Source organism: Clytia hemisphaerica, unplaced genomic scaffold, assembly GCF_902728285.1.
Source record: "Clytia hemisphaerica strain Z4C2 unplaced genomic scaffold, Clytia hemisphaerica genome assembly, whole genome shotgun sequence".
Taxonomy (NCBI): Eukaryota; Metazoa; Cnidaria; class Hydrozoa; order Leptothecata; family Clytiidae; genus Clytia; species Clytia hemisphaerica.
This window is the reverse complement of record NW_027104203.1, coordinates 200,566-222,393: the sequence shown is the minus strand read 5'-3', so window position 1 is coordinate 222,393 and position 21,828 is coordinate 200,566. Positions and strand designations below refer to the sequence as shown.

Genomic DNA, 21,828 nt, shown 5'->3' with positions numbered 1-21,828 from the left:
TCGTTGCAGATTTCTTTGTGGATATCATATGATACTTTGAACAAATAAACATGCTCAAGCAAGAATCTGTTTCTAAGTCTGTTTTTCTCAAGTCAACAAGAGTCAATAAAAACGTCCAACAGGTGTGTGTTTGAACAATTTTGTTATGTTGCAAAAGTCACGAAATTTTGACCTCGCGAAAGTTTGAAGGCCAAAACTTTTTCCAGAAATAAGAATTTTTGTTTACTGACGATTAAACCAGTAAAGCTCATTCTTCACCGTGAAAATTACCATCATTTATACAGATTATAATTGTTAATTCATATCTTTCCCTACAGTGTCATGAACAAAACATTCATAATACAGCCTTAATACGATCGATCGATACGACTTCATACCCGACCCACCTGTTGAACCAAATTGCGCTGATGAAAAATACTAAAAGATTTCAAGAGGTCCTCAAAAAAGTGAACATTTGTAATATGGGTACCCTGGAGATTGAGGATTCGAGAAAGAGTTTGACCTTTCGTTTAACTTTCGTTTAATGAGATTTAATGCTATGAATTGAAATCCACCGTAAAATTACCGGCGGACGGCGGAATTTAAAACCTATGGCGGGGATTTAATTCGGCGGGTGGGAAAATTTTGGGGACTTGTAAATAAAAAAATTCTTGGTACTTTAACAGTTTTTACTTAAATATGCTGATTTTAGATAGCATTTCTTTTCTAAATACTTTGTTTCATTTGGTGAGAATATAATAATTTGGCGGACGGTCAATGTTGAAAATTTAATTTGACGGATTTTACCAAAAACCGCCAAATCCGCAAAAGATCAAAAGATCTTTCGATTGAATACCTAAAGTGTATTAATTTTTAAATTTTGCGGATTTGGCGGTTTATATATCTAGATATAGCCAAAACTTTGGTGTTTTTCAAAACCAGAAACATAAAAGACAACCCTTTTTCAAGTCAATCATACCAAAGGTTTTAAGCTGTATTTTTTGACTGGATTAATAATTTTAGAAGATTTTCTTTAGTAATGACGTTCTAAAATTTTATATTAAAATGTCAACAAATAATTCTGCTAGGGGTGTTACCTTATTGTTTTCGCGTTCATTTTCACGAAAACAAACATTTTCTTCTCTTCTTGGAGAAAAAATGCCAAAAAATTTTTTAGACCCCCCTCTCCCATTTACTCTCGGGTACCTAATATCTGCCCCACCCCCGCTGATTAATTTTTCAAAAAATTTTCACCCAGGACATTATTATTCCACACCTCCCCCTTATTAAGTTTTTAGATTTTTCCAACCCCCGGGTATTAGGTACCCGAGAGTAATTAGACCTCGATCTACTAAGTGGATATTTTGCGAGTTTCGCGAGTTTTCCCGAAAGTCCGGGTTCATTCCGAAACTTGGACAGGTATTCAAAACGGTTGAGAATAATATTTTAGTTTTTCCTACGAAACATGATACCTCTTTAAGAAATTAAAAATTATCTACTAAATTCCTACTATTATAATGTAATATAGCACAATTTTGAAGAAAATGTACTACTGTAATCCCACGAAAAAAATCAATCTTCACAATTAATTTTACATTCGACTAAATTAGTGTTATTAACCAAAATTCTATATACAAATTGATTAAGTCTACTGGAAATCCATCGTTTCTTCAAACAAACAAAGTAAACGGGTAAACCAAGCATCATCAACACTAAAATTAATATGGTAATGAACGACTTTTCCATAATAGCCAAGATTAAAAGTATTAAGGGGATAACGATCATTATTATAGGAGTAATCAGCCATGTTTTGTAAGCTCGTTTCATGTTTGGTTTACGCCACCGGTTGACCAATATGGTGGAGACAGCAAAAGCGTATTCAAACCAAATCACAATATTACAAATTTGTAACATGCTTTGTAATTCAAGATTTAGGAGTGTGAGTACAGTAGAGACGATTGCTAGAAAGATTACGGACGGTATGGGTGTCCGTCGCTCTCTGTGAATAAGTGCAAAAAACCGCGGAAATTGTCCCTCCCGTGCTGCGGACATCATGAGGCGCGGAAGGTTATAAAAGACAGCGGAAAGAGCCGGTACGACACATATAGAAACAGCAAAAGGCACCACATATGATAATGACTCTCCACCGATCTTGAAAGCAACATCTGAGAGAAAAACATTGGAAGTAGCAATCTCTTTATGTGTCAATACAGCAGCGCAAGCCAGATTGATCAAAATGTAAAGGAAGGTTACGAATGGTATTGAAGTGAAGGAGAGTAAAGGCACAGCTTTCGAAGGGTTGATTACTTCTTCCACTATAAACGCTATAGTGACGTAACCATCAAAACAATACAGCGCGTTGAATAAAGCAATCCCAAATGACGGAAACTCGTCACTTAATCCATTCAATGTGTTGTTGAAAACGATATTCGTTTCAAAATGGTGGTAAGTGTTCCTGGCTGATAATGAATAGATACCTAAGCCAACAATCGTTGCAAAGACAAGCATTTGTATAGCCATAAAAACCATTTGGAAAATGCCAGATTTCTTTGCTCCCAGACAGTGAATGACTGATATACAAAGCATAATAACAATCCCGACTAACTTCGACATCCATTGATATTCTGGTGACGTGTGATCTTCATAGAAAGGTGCGCATGCGTACAGACCGATAGTCAGGAGCAGGATACAAGCGTCGCATGGTGCGAATAGAAACACGTTAGCCCAGTTGACTAAAAATCCAGCTGCTGGTCCGTAACAATCCAATATAAAGACATAAGAAGAGCCTGTCTTCTTAACTATAGAAGCCATTTCACAATAGCAAAGTGCTCCAATCAACGCCACTAGACCAGCTACGATCCAAGCGAGTAGAGAAACAAACAGGTTTGGCGTTCTCTGGGCGATTAGTGAAGGCGTTACGAAGATACCCGCCCCAACCATACAACCAACAACGAATGAAAACGCATGGCGGAATTTCATCTCACGTCTCAAAGTGTTTTCTTCCGGAGCTTGATCCTTTTGAGATGAAAGAGACTTATTGGCGATTGCCAATGACGGAGATTCTAGCGTCGTTTTCGTGTTGATTCCATCAACAGGAGACAAAAACGTTGTCTCTGCTACTGAACCCATGTTATTTATTAACTAAAACAAAACATAATATAAATTTATTACATATATGGAGTGCACTTAATAGCCTGATTTTAGCCTATATTTACCTTAATTTTGGGTTTTCAGAAGTAAAATTTCCAAACCCCCGACAATTAGCTCCCCCCGTTTATTAAAATCTCGAAAATTTTCCAGCCCTCCCCCACCCGTTTATTTGGAACCTCTAAGAGTAAATTGAGATTAGTTATGTAGTACCATCAGTTGTTTATATTCTTAAATTAATCTATGCTTAAAATGACAACATTTAGTTATTCCTTATTTAAAGGTTTGATTTTTACATAAGTGTTCCTGTTTCATATCAGATACATATTTCATATCAGGACAGAGGTCTGCCTATTTGAACTAATTTTGCATGACCATTGACCAAAAACACGATTTCTATTTCGCACCAAGTAGGCTTTTAAATCGAAATATGAAAAAAAATCCGTAGCGGAATACACGCGAGTGTCTGGAACTTGGTGGCAAAACGATGGAGCGTTTGACGTCACTTGCGCGGCAAGTTACACCCTCGTTATTTGTTTATCCCATCGGGCGATAGGTGGTTAGACGGCGGGCGTTCCCTAATTCTCCAATCGGCGTCCGGTCATTTTGAATGACAACAAAAAAGTTAGAAAAGGCACGCTATCAGTGAAAGTTATCGTGACATGTTATGACAGAAAGTATGATTGATAAACTTGGCGGAGTTATCAAAACAAATTTGTTGTCAAAGAGATTTAACAGTAAGTGAAAAACAGGCCAGATATCAACAGTCCCATGTTTCGACCAATCGTCCCAAGTTAGAGCAGTTGACGGTAACCTCGAAGCAAACGATATCACTCTTATTTAAAAACAAAACCTTTAAATATACTTCTTGCTTCTATGGATACTGGACTTGGCCATTAGGTGTGGTAGATAACATATGTCAAATTCGTTTTTAGTTCTGTTTTATCTCAATTTCGTTGTGGTCGTTTTAGTGGGTGTTTTGTTTCGTAAGTACATTTGCAAAGGCACCAATAAATTAATAAAAAGCAAAAGATGCCACAAATCAACTAACTATTTTCTTGAATGTCGATCCATCACCTCAGATCCGAAATCCACAAGTGAGGAGCTAAATGGGAAATAAACATTTTCGACCAACGCTGGAAAAAATTTGCCCAAATATGAAAAACAAAGTGAATGAGAACAGCTTTGCTGAAACACTGAAAGACTCTCCAATAAATTCCTTAATCTATAAAGAAATTCAACCGATAGACTTTATCGGAGTTCTTGATTTTTCTAAAACAGCGATCCATTGTGGGATTGTTTCGTGGGTATTACAATAGATATGCAAAAACTGATTTGAAATTCAGGATCAGCATGAAAATCTGATCTAAAACTAGTTGCTATCATTAAATTTTTCATTCAAAGTTCATTCAAATTCAAACATTTTCAAATTATCAATTTTCCTTGGATTCGAAGATTTTAGTAAAAAAACAGCCTCCTATACCAGGCCAAGGATGAGAGCTATGACAAAATGAATTTCAGATTCAGAGTCAGCATGAAAAACTGATTCAAAAAAGTTCACATCACATCACTAGAAAGCAATTTAAAATGGAAAATTTCAAAAAAATTGACTTTTAGCGGATTTGGGCGGTTTTCCGAAAAAAGGGTCTTCGGTAGCCGCTCAGGGGTAAGAGATATGGAAAAACGGATTTGAAATTCGGAATCAGCATGAAAAATTAATTTAAAAAAGATGGTTAAACTCAAAAAGTGTAATTTTGGACCCCCCTACTTAAAGGGACATAACAGTACTTGCGAAATTTGTAAACAAACTGTATGCAGCGGATACAAAATCGAAACAATTGTCACATGTCAAAATAAAAAATATGGCTAATTTTGATTTTTCAATTGTTTTACAAGTTTGTTTTGGACATGTGATTTTAGTTGTTCTCTTTAATGACACGTGGTTCGCGCAATGTTTACATTTTACTACTTTAATGTCCCTTTAAGATAGCTAAAGTGATTCCAGTTTACACGAAAAACAAAGGTTTGCCATAATGACTCAAAGAACTATCGACCAATAGCACTCCTTTCAAACATTGATAAAATTTTTGAAAAAATAGATCAAATCTAGACTTCATTAATTTCCTCGACAAAAACAAAATCATTTTCAAAATCCAATTTGGCTTTCGTAATAAACATTCCACGACACATGCTCTTATCATGGAGTTATCATGACACTGGAATAACAACTGACTGATTTTTGCGAATTTCTCATGTACAAGCCTTGTCCGCAGCAATGACTTTATTGTTCAATCTGCTTCAACCATTAAATGATTTTTCGTAGCATTTTAATTGCATTTCTCATCAAAACGCACTTATCTAATTCCGAAGTAAGACTTTAAGTATTCCTCCAAGAATCAAACTCAGCTAGTTAATTAATAATGATATGTTATGACGTTTTAAGTTGGGAGAAAGATGCAAAAACATTCTATGTATAAGAAGAAATTGAACATTAACACCGGAAATTTTCAAACTTCAAGCTCAGAAAAGCCATCGTGCCACAACGTGCCCCCAAAATATTTCCATATCACAGTGGAGCTACAAGACTGACGTCTAATATACTTCTCAGCTCTTCTCGGCGAAACTTTGGAAAGATACCCTCAACTGAAAATGTCGTGTCGTTGTAAGCAATTTGTTTGATTTTACTTGTCTGATGATGTTTTTCTTACACCAGATTTCATGAATGTACAAGCATTTGTCATTATAGCTTAGCAATAATCTTGCCCGATGAATATCTTCCTTAAATTCAGGTCAAGAATCTAAAATCTAAAATAAAAACAAAACAATCTCATCTCGTTAAAATCAATCTCATGTTATTGTTTTGCTTGAAAACTTTGCTCATAGAACTTTGATAACACCAGTGCAAACTAAGGTCATGAAAATAAATAAAATGGAGAAACTAGGACTGATTTCTGCATAAGGAATGAGAAAAGAAAGACGTGTCTTAAAAAAATATATAGACTTTTATTTTATGAAATGAATAGTGATTAGAAAACTAAAACACCACCGCTGTGATTTGAAGTGGCGATTGCTAAGGCGAAATAAATAGGTTCTTTTTCAAGTCAGTTTATCCAGATATGGAAAAGAGATTAAGCGTGTTCATAGACATATGAACAGTTAGTTAGTTCGTTCTAAAATGATTGAAAAGTTGCTGTATTGTCTATCAGGCTTATCGTAACAGCAGGGGGATAGGTTACATGAGGTTGTTTGTATTTAAGTATGATATGTTATAAATATATTCTCGTTTGTTTATTAAAATATAATTCATACAACATTTACCTCTATTATCCTTCTAAAATTTAGTTTTGTATAAAAATGTGCATCAAAATAGCCAGAGTCTATTTGATAAATGGGATAACGATGAATGACAAAGTACAACGTCACGATTTATCTACCACCATAACTTGATTTGCACAAGAGCCGACCGATCGAGTGCTAAGCGAATGAGCATTTCTATTTCTATCGCAACTGAAATGCATATGATATTTATTTATAGTAAAAAGTTCCAAAAAATAATAAAAAATGCATAAAAACCTTGCGTATAAAACCTTTGGATTAATCAACTCCACTATTCTGTCATCAGTAAGCCAAGATCGTAGAGCTTTTCTGCCAGTTCAAGCTGTAACGAAAAAGAAATTACATCAAAAGATTTGGTTTTTATCATGAGACTTTGGGTTCAGGGTTGGGAAGACCATATGAGCCACTCTGAAAGTTAAACTTTCAATGAAATTTCAAAGGAGTCAATTCTTACAATTTTTGAGAAGGTATCTATGGTGAACGTGTTAACTTCAGGGTGGAAGCTGTCAACCGGGCTTTCACTTCAGCAATAAATGCATATGATCAACGATTAAAACATAAGGATAAACAAGCAACATGCTGAATGGACCTACCTAATGATTAACATCAGATGAAAATAAGAAAAAAGTGACAATAATTGTACAAAAATTCAGAATGGAAAATAAAGCTTGTGTGTTGAATAATGTAAAATGGTAAAAAGGAATTTCCCCAAATACGAAAATCACTTAAACCATTCAGGTCCAAAATACCTTTTAAGCTGTTTTTGGCACAAATTTGCCCAAATATATTTTCCTTAAAAATCTAGCTCCGTCACATTTTGGGCATTGTCATTTTGCATCATTGTGCAAAAAATCAGAAGAAAATTATGAGTCAATATTGAGAAAAGCTATATTTTCTTATTTGGTTAAAGGGAATTTCCCCAAAATACGAAAATCCGTTTTTTAAGGCGAATAAGAATTTTCCGGGAAAAACCACTTCAGCCATTCTTTAGAGAATCTTGCCCTCCATCTTTGTACAAAAAATCAGAAAAAAGTAATGACAGGATTTTGCACAAAGTCGAAAAAACCCTATTTTTAGGTAGTTTTTGGCCCAAATTTGCCCAAATAAATTTTTTCTCAAAAATCGGGCTCCGTCACGTTCTGGGCATTGCCATTTTGCATCATTGTGCAAAAAATCAGAAAAAACTAATGAGCCAATCCTGAGAAAAGCTGGTAACAGACGGACGGACGGACGGACGAACGAACGAACGAACGAACGGACGGACATGGGTTAATTTATAGAACCTCCACCGGGGTACCCGGAGGTAGGTCCAAAAAATTGTCAATGGAACCTTGATTTCGTCGTCATCAATTGGTGCATCTTTAACATGAACATATTCAGGATAACTCAACAAGAAGTATTCTACGATATCAGCGTACTAAAGGAAACAAAAATGAAAAGATCGTCAGGACCCTCTTCAATAGCAAGTTTAAGGATTCGAGATAAATCGAGGGGACAATATAACGCAAACTTTGCTCGACGACGGTAAAAATACCAAAATACCGTCGTCTTTTTAGGTGAGCTGTACATGAACTATCGACTCTATTTTGTATCGATTTCACTTACCGTCACCCTCGATATCCTCCAATACAAAAACTCGGTAATAATAACTTCAGGACAGTGAAAATTGAAAAAAGTAAAGCTCTTGACCTTCATTTTGTTAAAGAGCTGAGGTCTCCGAAGAAGAGTTTAAAAAAAATAAGCCTTTCTTTTTTAGATGGAAAAAAAAGTTACTCTGGACTATTTTATTTGAAACAATCGTTCAGTTTGGTTTACTTGTGTTTACCTTGGGAAGAAATTTTGTTGGAAAGTAAATTCGGCGGCTTTGGTGGATTTGATCAAAATCCGCCAAATTAATTTCCAGTCAAATTTAAATTACTGTATTTATTCACCCAAATGTGTGCTATTCCATTTCAGGCTTTTAAAACAGGTTTTTTTTTCTAATTTAATTGCGTTTTTTTGTAAGAAAAATGTCCTTCATCCGCCAAATCTAATTTTTCAAGCCATCCACCAAATTAAATTCCCGCCAAAACTTCTTCCCCTAAGGTAGTTCTTACTAAACCCAAAGAACAATGAAGAAGAAGTTACCTGTAATGGTACTTGAGTGGCACTCAATGGAAGTTCTTTGTATTGTCGACTATTACCCACTGTATGGTGAATCTGTAGGTTTTCATCCTCTGGTATCAGTCTGTAATTGAGAAAAACTACAATAAGTACTAAGGATGCATAAGTTTTACCCAAAAACCAAATCTTTTAATTTTCTCTTTTTTATCTTGAAGCTACTGTATCCAGGCAAAGATTTCAGTTCCCTTTCGATAGGAATGTAGAATAAAGATTCCACTATAGTTAAAATCATACTAATAGATAAAATTAGACCATAGTATAAGAAAGCCGCGGCTGGAATGATAACATCTGAACTTCTGTTGTTCTATCTCTGTCGTATTTGATGACTATTTTTTGATCAAGAGATCAGTAATGTAGTATCTTTAATGGTAAATTTTACTGGTTTGTCGTTAAAACTTACTTCTCAGTGTGTTTTAGACATTAATGATATACCCTTGATAATACACTTGCATTATAAAATCATTGTAAAGGAAAGATCAACAATAAGAAATCTAAACAAGCACACAATGGCTGGGCTGAAAGAACTCAAAAATAAACAAAGTGCCTCGAATGCCTTCGCAATATTTCAGTGAAATCTTTTTAGAAATCAATGAAAAAGTACATCTAGATAATACTGTGAAAGTTTCAAGCCAGCACCTTCATAATTTATCATTCAAACTGACAAGAAAGTTGTCATCTTGAATATGGTTCTTATAATTTCAATTTTGGCGAAAAACTATTTTTTCCACAAAATACCCCTAAAATATGTCCAAATTAATTCAAGTGTTCTATTGAGTACAGATTCAAGGATATTTAGCATTTAAAAAACTTTTTGTGAAGGGAAATAAGAGGAAAAATTCAAAAACTTTCTACCAATAATAAACTGAGCATCTTAATGTTCTTATAAAGCTCGGAGACAGGCAAAAGACAATACGGAAAAAGACAATACGGTACATATTCCAGCCGCGGCTTTCTTATACTATGATTAGACCAATCAGCCATTCATTTTGAAGCGTAGTCAACAATGCAATGAACAATGGAAGGGGATGCTGACCTTACAATACCAGGTCGCAATAAACGAACTCTGGACTTCAATGTAATTTTCGATTTCATTTTAATGTCATTATTGTCCCAAAATGCACCAGTTCCCGAAACGGATCGCTGTTTTTCGTCTAAAAATAAACAGGCAAAAAAGTGAACTTATTTAATAGAAACAACATAGTATATGAGAAACGTGGTTAGATATGATTGGGCCGGGTTGAGAATGAATCAACTTCTTTCTATTGGTATGAAAAACAAACTCTTGTCCATACCTTCACTGAGAGATGGAGGTAGATATTCTTCCATTTGATCCAATGCAAGCTAAAAAACAAAGGGAGAATTAATCTCGTTTGTCAAATAGTAAGTAATTGCATCCGAGTTACTTTAATCGTAGAAATTTTAGCGAGACTAATTTTAGCGTATATTAGCGAGCCAGAAAAATCTCGATTTTTTTTGGATTTATTTTAGCGAATCACGATTTCAAAAAATTTCGCGTGGATAAATTTTAGCGAATACTCGTATTACATTTTATTGACTGAATTCGTTTTCTAGCATTTCTTTGCACTGAAACCCTTCTCATTGATAAAAATGAATCAAGGCAATATAACCAGAAATTTCGCGTGGATAAATTTTAGCGTTCTGTCGATTCGGCGTGTTTTAGCGAGATTTATTTTAGCGAAAATAAGGAAAATTCGCTAAAATTAGTCTCGCTAAAATTTTTACGATTAAAATACACGATAAAGCTGGATAAAGTCTATTTTCACATCTCAAACATCAAAAGTTAATTAAGCAGAAGAAAGGAAATAATGTACCAAATCAGATTTTAGGAAAATTCAACCCGTTCAACTAAATTTACGGCCATATTTATGGTTAAGACCTTGCATTGGTTGCGGGTTCAACCCCTAGCCGGGTCATACCAAGAGAATGATCAAGGGTAAGTGGAGCAATCTAGGGAAAAAGAGTGGCGCCCTCCCCTAACTTCGGGTAGATAGCTATCAAAAGAGGAGCCTTCAGGTCGCCTCCGACTGCAGTCGCAGACTTACATATTTACGTTAAGAGAGAATCCTTTAAAAAGATCCGATTCAAATGAACATACTAACCTCGTCACCAGCTTCATCGATGGAAACAAACGAAACCAATTTCTTCATCAACTGCTCAGCTGTTTTCATGAAACTTTTACGTTCCTCACTTTTCTAGGATTATGAAATAGAAGAGAAAGTAAACGGTAGGTAGGAAGGTGAATCCTAAGGAGTTGTTATACTGGTATAGGTGAGGGAATTCTACTAAATGGATGTCAACTCGAATCCTTTCATTTTTACGCATAACAGGCATTTTCATAAATTATTCTGATTGCAACGACTATCTCGTTTTGAAACCATTACCAAGGTGATTGCATCCCTTGATCTTTTTTAAGTGTTGCTTTTATGAATACAGTCAACGTTAGAAGCACTAGGCTACTTAATATACCTTCCTTCGTTTCGAGCGTAAAAATCCTACGCTTCGGGATATGAGCACTGCTCTCGTTTTGAATATTGAAATTCTCCGGATAAATCGCATGCGCACTGAGGTTTTAATGAATCAATAGAGAGTCTCGAAGCCTAAGCCAATCATCTGTGTTTTAATAAACATCTTTTGTGAAAGTTGTCTAATATGTTTAAACCTATTAGTAAAGCAATTTCCGGTGGGGGTTACTAGTGGCCGCATATAGCAGTGCCTATAGACCAAGAGTAAGGCCTAAAAGCCTGGAGCTGTCTATTGTGTAGACTGAAGAAACACCTATTACCTTTTCTGAATTAGCCATTCCGATATGGTTTTGAAATCCGATCGGTAAAGCTTTTCGGAAATCGATATCTTCCTCTATAGCAGCTTGAAGTGCCAATGGAACTAACTAAAATGAAAATGAAATGAAATAAGACTTTAAAAATTACCCTACGGACCAAGATCATTTCAAGGTATAGGGTCCAGATAAAAAGATTGTACTGTAATATGAAGTGACACTAGAGAAAATCATACTTTTTCCATGTAATCACTCCAACAGCATTTCTGATGAACAGACAATGTCAAATGTAAAGAATGTGAATCATCTTGTGTGATGGCTTGATGGATCATCCCACGTGGAAAATATAGACTGTCTCCTGCTTCCAAAACTCTGTCCAAGATCGGTTCTCCAAGCTCGTCTGGAGAGAGATTTTCTAAAAGAAGACAGCACTACAATAAAAGAAGTTCTTTTGAAACCCCTATACACGCACAGATCTCTACATATGTCGGGAAAATGATTATTTACAAAAATGGAAGTCAATACTTACGACTTGAATGTCTTGCCAATGTTTCGTTGATATCCCTAAAAGTAGAAAAAGATCACCGATGTTGAAAACGTAATAATGAAATCTAGAGAAAGCAACTCATTTGGGAATTTCTTTTTCATTTAAAATTGACTCAGTCTCTTTCAGTGCAATTTAAGATTCTTGTGAAACTAATGATGAAAAATGTGTCGGTTTTCCACAAGTGCTATTAAAGAGGACGTCAGCCCAAATTTGTACCATATATTTTATTTCAATTTTTAAAAATTTATGGTATATGTTTTGGAAGTTTTTTTCTCAATGCGCAATAATAGACATTTGAAAATATTTTCCATCTTTCTAAATATGTGACATAACAAATGTGGTAACATTTTCGGTAAAAAGAGAGACAGTTTTTTTCACAAATATTACAAACATTGGAATCGAAAAAGAACGCAGTACTACACAATGCACGTTTTTTTAAGGAACACGTTTATAAGGAACTCGAGGCTGAAAATGGTCCAAAAAATAAGGAATTGTTAAGGAACTGCCCAGGCTGAGAATAAGGAAAAAAGTTTTAAGGAATCTAATTTTTGCGAATCCAAATTTAGCAGCTACTAGTATGTAAATAAGGAACTCCATAAGGAACTTTGAGGCTGAAATGCTCTGTAAAAATAAGGCTCAGAGCAAAGTTAAGGTTACTCTTACTCGAAGAGTAGGAGTTTTACGCTCGAAACGGAGGAAGATATGACGTAGCCTAAGTACGAGAAAGATGCGTGATGAATCAAGTGATACTTCGTCAACCAGCACGTCATACATAGAATCTGACGAAGAAATTGGTGGATGATATGGTGACGAGCCGGAATATTCCAAGGAAGAATTTCAAAAGATTTTGTCTAGTGATAGTTCTTCTAGTGACAGAAGCAATGATGATCTAGAATCCAGTAGATTGGAAAATTTGGAATGGTGCAAGTGTCGAATAGGAATGGACAATACGTTAGGACTTAACATTAGAAAAGTATGTGGTATATTAGCTGCGGAAAAACTTCAAAGGATAAAATGCATCACTGAACATGAAGGCTTCAAAGATTTAATCTCGAGCCCTTGCGCTCTTGAAATAACATTGATTGTGAAGAGGAGACAGAAGAAAATTTTCAAAAAGCTGAATAAAATTACAAAAAAGGTAGATATATTTCTTAAATAAGAGTGGTTGTTCCATCCGCTGTTAAGAAGATAAAAGACACCTTTCCAGAACCCATTGGTGGTCACTACACTGGTTTTAAAAGGGCATTAGCTGATAATCGATAATCAGCCAAAGAAATGTTTTTGGAACCAACTAGTCTTTCGGCAAGTTCATAAGCTTTCTGGTTTAAATTTTCTCCCTTCTCTTTCCTTTTCAAAACATATGTTTGGGTTGCAATTTGGGTGGTTACGACTTCCTTTTCTACAGTTTTTCGTTCAGTACTTGGTTCATTTTTTATCGGTATACTATTTTTGATGGTGGTTGATACACGTATATCGATATTTATTCCTGTGTTTTCATCCAAAATCTCAGAGGAATCGTTTTCATTAACAATGGTTCCACTTGTTTCATCTGTATCGTCGATCGGTTGGGTATCCCCGCCAGGTTTAGGAGGTTCATTTTGCAAAAGCAGCTTCTTGACAACCTTAAAAAATCGTTTAAAAGACTATATCTTAAATTGAAATTATAGTTTATTGGACACGAAGAGGATTCGAAGTTAAAGAGTTTGTGCTATTTAGTGAACAAATATCACTAGCTAGAAGTTTTGTTATCCTCCTTAAAAACTAAATTTAGGGATTTATGAATGTCTTACATTAGCTCTCTCCATTTTTAAAGTTCTTTTACTGGGCGGTCTTGACATGATTTTTGTACCATCCATGTTAATCTGATCGTAAGTGCGGTGTTTGAATATAGTCGGTATTGCTCCGTCTACGAGTTCTCTTTTTGCTCTTGTATCCTTGTAATCAGGGCAAAGTTCTCTCTTTAGATCTCTCTTGAAACAATCAGGGTGAAAATGGTCACTGCATACAACATGATGTACTTTAGCTTCGAAATTTTTAGCATTATACTTTGAATTCCCCATGTTATGTAGCCAACGTGCACATTGTTCGTGATATCTCTTTGGATCAGGAATCTTGAAGAAACCTTTATTTTTTACATTTCTACCTGATGCATTACTGCATCCGTATGCAAGACAAAATGGCATGAATCGATAAAATTTACCGCACAAAACAAAACAAACGAACAAAATCAGTTAAAATTTCTGTGATCCAAATATTTTCTCTTTCCCTCAATCTCGTATGTAATTCATTATTGAAAGAAAGAGTGAGGGGAAAACAGAAACACAATGCTTACGTCACAAATTTACTCTCCTTCGTTTATTTTCTCCCCGTTTCTTCCCCGTAGAGTCAAAACAAGAAACTTAAATAAAAGAGTGTTTTATTAAAGTTTCTTGGTCGAAACAATAGAAATTAAAAGTTAATGAATAACTCGGCCAAAAAAAAAAAGAAGAAGTTTTATTCGTTCTTTTTGCAATCAAATCAAAAAAATCCCGAAGCTGACGTCCTCTTTTATCTTTTACTATTTACTGTGTTGATTGAGGACGATAAACAAGACAATATGCAAAATTTTGGTTTTTTAACAGCATAAATATCCCTTACCTAGGAGAGTAAAGTCTCCATCGCTTTTTGCCTTCTAATTGAACGACGAAAGCTTCGATATCATCATAGTGAGGTGCGAAGCCTTGTGATGCTGGTGGTGTCAAATACCTATGGGTTAAGAATGAGAAGAAGAGGAATATAAATAAATACTGAGCTTTTGCTTCTGACCATAGGAGCTATCCACAGGCCAAGATTTCGAATTTAGAATACAAATTATATACAATTCATCTGCCAAAGGAAAGTTTTTATGATTTTATAGTGCCAGTTTATTAATTGCCAGTTTATTAATTGTCTTTAGAGGGTATAGACAATTAATAAACTGGCACTATAAATCATAAAAACTTTCCTTTGGCAGATGAATTATATAGAGATTCTAACGATGTGAAGAAAAATATCTCTGGAAAATACATACACGTTAGCTCCAACTAGACATCCAAAATATTCTTGCAGTTTTGAACACAGATGCCAAACATTGGACGAGAATGTTGCAGGATTTAACATACGTATAGAACATCCTTCCTAAAATAAGATAAACATAAACATATCGCTAAAATAAGAAAGAAGTCGCAAGTGCCCTGGTCTGATTCGCAGACCTCTACATATATACTTCCTATATGGAAACTCTATAAGAAACTCTATTCGCTAGAGGATGAGCAGAAGCCTAAAGCGCCCAGGCCTTGTCCAAAAAAAGAGACAATAAAAACTTATCTCTTGTTTTCAATTTCTCACAAGTCTAGAAGGTTTCAAAGCTTTTCTTGACGAATGAAATATTACCTTATAAAATCTCCAGACCATCGGTGCAAACGCTCTTCCGTCCGGATTCAATGTTTCTCGTTGGCCATTTCGAAATACAGCTATATCCAAGTTTTTCGTGAATTGAACATTTTGCTGGATTTTAGAAAAGATAACATCAAAAATAACAAGCTACGTGCTGAATGGACCTACCTGAAGATTGATGTAATATTAAACAAGAATCGCAAAATTGCGACTAAATATTTCCTTAAAAATGAAGGTCATTATTGACATATATAAAAAAGCACACATAATAAAGTATACATATATATTTGTCCAGAAAGAACTGGCATGTTGTTTGCTTTGATTTGGTGTTTAAAAATATGTACTTATCAGTCCTAAAAAAAATACAAATTTGAATATAATGAGGGCAATAAGTTTGGTTAAATGTTACTTTATTCACAAGATTTAAGGATTTCTGAAAAAATACTACTGCAGATGAACTAAACTCAAAAACTAAAACTTTACAATAAATTTACATTACGACAAAGTAAAAATCTATCTTTAACAAAGAAATAAATGAAACAAAGAAATAAATGTGGCTAAAAGTTTTAAAGCATTTAAATAGCTTGTAAACAGTAGACCTTTTTTTAAAGAGGCAGCCATATTGAATAATTATGTACTCCAGCATAACAATGATACAGCCATGCATAATTACTGTATCATGCATATTTTAAAAATTCAGTAGGTATAGAGAATTCAAGATTTGAAAACAGACACTGCTTATGGATTATTAACCGAAAAGCCGGTCTCTCTGAGGAAATATTGACCGAGGGCACGTGTGCCCGAGGTCAATATTTTCCAGAGAGACAGGCTTACTGAGGTTAATAATCCATTTATAGCCATGCAAAATAAAGTAATAATAAAGTAATAAAAGTAATTAACAAGTGTTCTATTGTTCTACATCGTAAAAATTAACATTCTAAAGAAGTCAATTTCATAACTGGTCACTATGGGGAAATATTAAACGGCCACGTGACATCAATTATCCAATCAGTTTTCTCAAAAACGATTGACAGTTGTATTGCAGGGCTATAAATTGGTTTACAAGACTAGACTAGAGAAAGATGTCAACCATCCACACGGTTCATGAAAAAAATAAAGTATTTATCAAAAAAAGGTTCTCTTTTTTTTTGTAATCAATACACCGTTTAACAGGTGTCGGTTGCGCACGGGTATGAACAATTTTCTATTGTTTAGATTTTGGCAACCACAAGAAACTTCACTCTCCCCCGTAAAAAATGGTAGGTAAACATCCAGTTCTCATAAGAAAACCCAGCAGAGAAATGGTAGGTAAAGAACTCCTTTTAATCATAACTTCTTTTCCTCTTGATGAATTTTTGTGAAATTTTCAGGAGAGATACATAAAATTGTCATTAATATCATGTTCAAACATCTAAAACATTCTCTTTAAAGGAAGGAAAAAAAATGGCAATGTTTACATTTCTCTAACCTTCCAGCCACAGTACTAAAGTGAGCATTTTTGCCTACCGCCTCTACGGTGGAGATGGCGAGACTGTTAACGGTGTATTCCAACAAACAACAATCAATATACCGTAACAGGATCCCACGGTGTAAACATTATCAACCAACAAAACCCACACCACCAAAATGGTAAAAATAAGTCAATATAATTTCTATCAACAATTTCTCGTAAAATGTTTTATTTCCAACATTCTGACTGTCTGATACCAATCATGGCTGGAGTCATCATGTGTAAGAGTGACTGTGTATAACAACAAAAGTTTATTGAAAATCATCCCAAGGTCATAGTGAAGCTAAAGATTTATCAACCAAACAAAACTGACGCCAAGTCAAATCTGTCGCTTAAAAATTTCCATGAAAATTACAATCGAAACTTATCTCATAAAATGCTTTTTTCAACATTCTGGAGGTGTTCAAAGTTAGAGGTATCATATGTAGAGCCAATCAATACATGAAAAGTCATTTTATCCCATTTGCCATGAGATATACAAGTCAAGAAATCAAACAATAACCAACAAATCATGTCTCTTCACTTTCATGTCACATCGTGTTTATATGGGGTAACCAGAAAGTCAATCCACAAGAACAGCCATCTTCCTTTATTATGGAGTGTTCCAAAACTATTGGTAGGTTGTTTGGAAGTAAAGAAACCCACACAGTTTGATGTATTTTAAAGATTTAACTTGGTGAAAACAAACTGCATCTTTCTAGCACAAAAACTCATGTTTTAACCTGCTACATAACAGTTGCCAGTCGGGTCTGCTACTAACATGTAATAGTTTTATTATAACCGGGCTTGAGAATCCGTAAGGAACTTGTAACATATATTATATATATAGTTTATCAGTCGACTCGAATCATGATACATTACTTATACTTCACTGGGTGCATTTTTCGCTGTGAAATTAAAAACGGGCGTCAGTCAGGGCGTACGGAAGGCGTTTTGACACGGGAAATTATGGAGAAAGCCCGTTTTAATAAATATTTCCCTTTTGGAAAACGGGAAATATTTAATAACAACGTGCCAACATTCAAAGCATCACGAAAAATTAATCATCTCAAATCTCTTGTAACATTTATGTTTCCCTTAACAACTGAGCTTACTCCTGGGAGGTATTAATGGTAAATTATAAGGGAATTTTGAAAAATTTATTTCTGCGAACTGATTTCGGCTAAGTTGTAGGCTGTAAGTTTGTTCCTTTTGGCCTGAAGAAGACTTCTCAAGCTAAGGCCAAAAATCAGGGGCTTTTTTGGAAAAGATGAAAAACTGACAAAATTAGATAAATTCAACAATTTTCCCATTAAAAGAAGGGCAGTACATCAAGCTAACTTATTTCAAAAGATTTACCTTTTTCAAGATATTATCAAACTCTTTTGTACTGAACCACACTTTATTATAATTCGATTGTCTTCTCTTGATGAATAAAGGTTTCCTTTGCCATACATCACTGAAAAGGGAATCGGAATGTCGGAAAATTTTAGACATACAAGCGTATTATTGTTTTGAGAAGTTCGAGAGGGGGACTCGCATCAGCCAGTACCAGGGTATTCTCTGGCGTCAATCAGTAACGTAAATAAACAGAAATAAAGCCTGGGATACACGAAGACGAGGTTGATAGAAGCTCCTCTCTGATTATTTTAAAGGATTAAAGGATTATTGAAACACCTCCACTGTAAATCTTAGCGTTGTATTTGTTTTTCAAAAATGAAAGTGTTTCCTTCTCGAAGTTGTGGAAATATTCACCTGAAAAGAAGACAAAAAGAAGATACCTGAAAAATTGTTCAGTTTTCACTGGAGCAATGACCCATGCAAATAAATGATCTGCACTTGTCTCTGGTTTCTGTTCATCAGGAGTTTCTAAGACATCTTCCTTTGGCAAGTCATCAAGAACCGAAGACACTGATCTCGTTTTGGACTTTTTGGTTGGGATGGGTGGTTTCTTGGCTGCATCATCGGTTGTACTTGGTGTTGAATGCGCTCTTTTACGGCTTTTATTCTGAACTTTCTCTTCGCTACTACCGTTAAACATTGAAGTAGCAGAGGGTTCACTGTGTAGCCTTTTCTGTTGTTTCTTTTGCTGGACAATACCTGGTAGAAATTCTTCTTCAAGGTGAGAACTGTTCAGACTTTGCAAACTTTCTGTCCAATTATTCTTCTTACCGATATGGTTCAAAGCTTTATCCAGTTTGTTTTCTTTTCCTTTACTTGATGAAATCGTGTTGTTGTTTTCCTGAGGTGTTTGGTCCTTGTGTTTAGTCTTTTTACGAATGGACTTTCTTATAGAGCTCAAGCGTTGCTCACTTTTTGATTTTTGCTTTTGAGTCTTTTCTGTAATCTTTGGGGTTGCTGGATAATTCTAAAAATAGAAGGGAAAAATTGCTTTCTTCATGAACAAATAAAATTTATCAGCCAAGGTCAATTTTGTATCTTTTTAGATCAGTATCTTAAATAATGTAATATGAACTGTGTTGTTGAAACTTACAGCTAAATCACTATCAGAGGTTCTGGTCATTGAAACAAGCTTAGGTTGGTCATCATCTGTAGATTCAGCACTTGATTTGGCTGGCGATTTACTGGCAACTTCCTTGAAAACACTGAATGCTGATCGTCTCATTTTTCTTTTGAATTTATTTTTGCTTTATTAAATAAACAAAAGATGAGAGTTAACAGACCAGTATTCTTTTCTTATTTATGTTGAAAATCACAAGGGTGCTAAAGCCCCCCTTAGAGAGGAATTAGTGGTGGCTATACAAAGATAATTTTTAAAAAAACCCAGGTTTACCACAGCTGTTGATTTATATTCTATAGACCAAAATGTCAAAATAGCTCGAGAATATATCAGTGATTGTGTGATGTGGAAGCTGTATCCATTTATCAAAAGAAAACAACTAATGATGAGAAAATGGTTTCAATTTGCAACTCTACAGATCAACTGGGTTGGTTTAAAAAGCAGACCAGAGTGAACAAATAAAAACTTTTTAAATGATAATCCTCATTAAAGCCAGGGGGTAAAATTTCAGAGCTTGTTTCTTCTACTATTTGAACTTAGACCCTCTGGGGTTGGTCGAAAAAGCAGGGTAGCTAATTGGCTACCCTAATTTACTGTTAAATCTCTTTGATAACAAGTTTGATTTGATACTTCAACAAAGTTTATCAATCAAACTTTCATCTCATAATCACCAATGTATTCTTTAAGTGACTTTGGAGGTTCTGGGAAATGGCGGCCGAATAGCTGTCCCATGTTTTGTCAGATAGTCCCAGGTTAGAGCAGTTGACGGTAGGTTGTGGGGTACCCCTTTTTTCGCCCAATATCTGAAGCCTAGTGTTTTAATTTGTGAAAATACAATGTTAGAGCCTTTTAACAGTCATTTTAAAGAAATTGTATAGATTAGCTCCGTAACCTGATTGCCTATCGCTTGATGGGATTAACAAAATAATGAGTGTGTAACTTGCCGTGCGAGTGATATCAAACGCTCCATCGTTTTGCCACTAATTTCTTCTTCTTCGTTCCTCTTAGAACACTTAGAGTGCACAGACACTTGTGTGTGTTCCACTACAGAATTTTTTCATATTTCGATTGAAAAGCCTACTCGGTGCAAAATCAAATTTGAGTATTTCATAATTTGCCGTTAGCATTGACTTTGGAGGTTCGGTGAAATGGTGGCCGAATTGCCATTCCATGATTTGTCAGATAGTCCCAAGTTAGAGCAGTTGGCAGCAGATAGTGTTTTTCAAGTACATTTTCTTTGTGTTTTACAACAATTTTAAAAGCTGCTGACCCGCGACCAGTCTCTTGTGTCCTGCGTCCTGTGTCATGTGTCCTGCATCTTGTCTACTGCCTCCTGTCTACTGTGTTCTGCGTAACTTGGGACTATCTGACAAAACATGGGACAGCAATTCGGCCACCATTCAATCAAACCTCCAAAGTCATTTGATTTGAGTAAATGAACAGCGTATTAAAAAATTCACGATTTCTCTTTCGCATCGAGTAGGCTTTTAAATCAAATATGAAAAAAATCTGTAATGGAACACACGTGAATGTCGGAACGAAGAAGAACAAATTAGTGGCAAAGCGACAGAGCGTTTGACATCACTCCTGCGGCAAGTTACACACTCGTTCTTTGTTAATCACATCAGGCAATAGGCTATTAGGCGGCGGGTGTTCTCTAATTTTCCAACCGGCATCCGGTCATTTTGAATGAAAACAAAAGAGTTATAAAAAGAGCGCACTATCAGTGAAAGTTATCATGACATGTTATGACAGAAAGTATGATTGATAAACTTGGTGGAGTTATCAAAACAAATTTGTTGTCAAAGAGATTTAACAGTAAGTGAAAATACAGGCCAGATATCAGCAGTCCCATGTTTTGACCAATTGTCCCGAATTAGAGCAGTTGACGGTATTATTTTAGAACTTTTCATATTATTGAGCAACGAAAAATTGAAAATACCACTTTTAAAAACCTGAAAAAACCTATTTCTCGAACGACCCTGCCAAAGCACTGGACAGTCCGGTGTTTTCTCCGGTGCCAAAAAGCATAGAGGTATAAAGAAAGACATGAGATGAATTTGTCGGTAATTGGTCGTTAAAGTCTTTTGATTTCTTTTATGTAATAAATCAAAAGAAATTCTAGGCTCGCCCGACGAAATACGACTTTTTAGTAGAACTCAAGTCTGTTCTAAACATTCTTACTATCAGCATCGCAGATTTCTAGCCTTCTAATATACGAGAATAAAATAAAATTTAGCTCCACAAAATAAGTTTGCGTTCAATTTTGGCATCCATTAAATTTTGTTTTGGAAAGATATTTTCTTTAGCCAGAAAATAAAAAGTTCTTTATATGCACACACAATTTCAGACCCAATTTGTAGACAAAAAGTCGCTGGAGAATTTTGGAGGAAAGTATTAAGCAATAGGGGGGGTTTCAGGGGGTACCCGATTCC

General features: G+C 35.1%; 2 protein-coding genes and 1 long non-coding RNA gene across 3 annotated transcripts in view; 1 reads left to right on the top strand and 2 right to left on the bottom strand.

The window, feature by feature from the left end:
• LOC136815305 (uncharacterized) overlaps nucleotides 1-103 on the top strand; it is a 35,515-nt gene extending 35,412 nt beyond the window's left edge. The window contains exon 3 of the long non-coding RNA XR_010847704.1: nucleotides 10-103. This is a non-coding gene — a long non-coding RNA (uncharacterized lncRNA). The remainder of the gene's footprint in view (nucleotides 1-9) is intronic.
• A 1,443-nt stretch (nucleotides 104-1,546) lies between these two features.
• LOC136815303 (b(0,+)-type amino acid transporter 1-like) lies at nucleotides 1,547-3,116 on the bottom strand. Its single transcript, XM_067071743.1, has one exon. It carries the CDS (start codon nucleotides 3,106-3,108, stop codon nucleotides 1,552-1,554), a length of 1,557 nt encoding a protein of 518 aa, XP_066927844.1. The 5' UTR covers nucleotides 3,109-3,116; the 3' UTR covers nucleotides 1,547-1,551.
• A 3,263-nt stretch (nucleotides 3,117-6,379) lies between these two features.
• Nucleotides 6,380-19,520, bottom strand: LOC136815302 (ribosomal oxygenase 1-like). The gene is made up of 15 exons (XM_067071742.1): nucleotides 19,367-19,520; nucleotides 18,654-19,240; nucleotides 18,232-18,331; nucleotides 15,381-15,494; nucleotides 15,019-15,125; nucleotides 14,607-14,714; nucleotides 11,952-11,986; nucleotides 11,659-11,837; nucleotides 11,429-11,533; nucleotides 10,746-10,838; nucleotides 9,918-9,966; nucleotides 9,659-9,776; nucleotides 8,590-8,689; nucleotides 7,793-7,879; nucleotides 6,380-6,784 (listed from the first exon to the last, which is right to left on the bottom strand). The coding sequence occupies exons 1-15, from the start codon at nucleotides 19,496-19,498 to the stop codon at nucleotides 6,734-6,736; spliced, it is 1,965 nt and encodes a 654-aa protein (XP_066927843.1). The 5' UTR covers nucleotides 19,499-19,520; the 3' UTR covers nucleotides 6,380-6,733.
• Nucleotides 19,521-21,828: the final 2,308 nt, after the last annotated feature.

What these genes read in the sequence shown, in the direction of transcription:
- LOC136815302 (XM_067071742.1), bottom strand. Translation starts at nt 19,498, where the DNA reads ATGAGACGATCAGCATTCAGTGTTTTCAAGGAAGTTGCCAGTAAATCG. An exon ending in TTGATAATATCTTGAAAAAG is followed by an intron (nt 15,495 to 18,231) that starts GTAAATCTTTTG and finishes TCTAAAATCCAG; the next exon opens with CAAAATGTTCAATTCACGAA. An exon ending in TGTCTAGTTGGAGCTAACGT is followed by an intron (nt 14,715 to 15,018) that starts GTATGTATTTTC and finishes CTTAACCCATAG; the next exon opens with GTATTTGACACCACCAGCAT.
- LOC136815303 (XM_067071743.1), bottom strand. Translation starts at nt 3,108, where the DNA reads ATGGGTTCAGTAGCAGAGACAACGTTTTTGTCTCCTGTTGATGGAATC.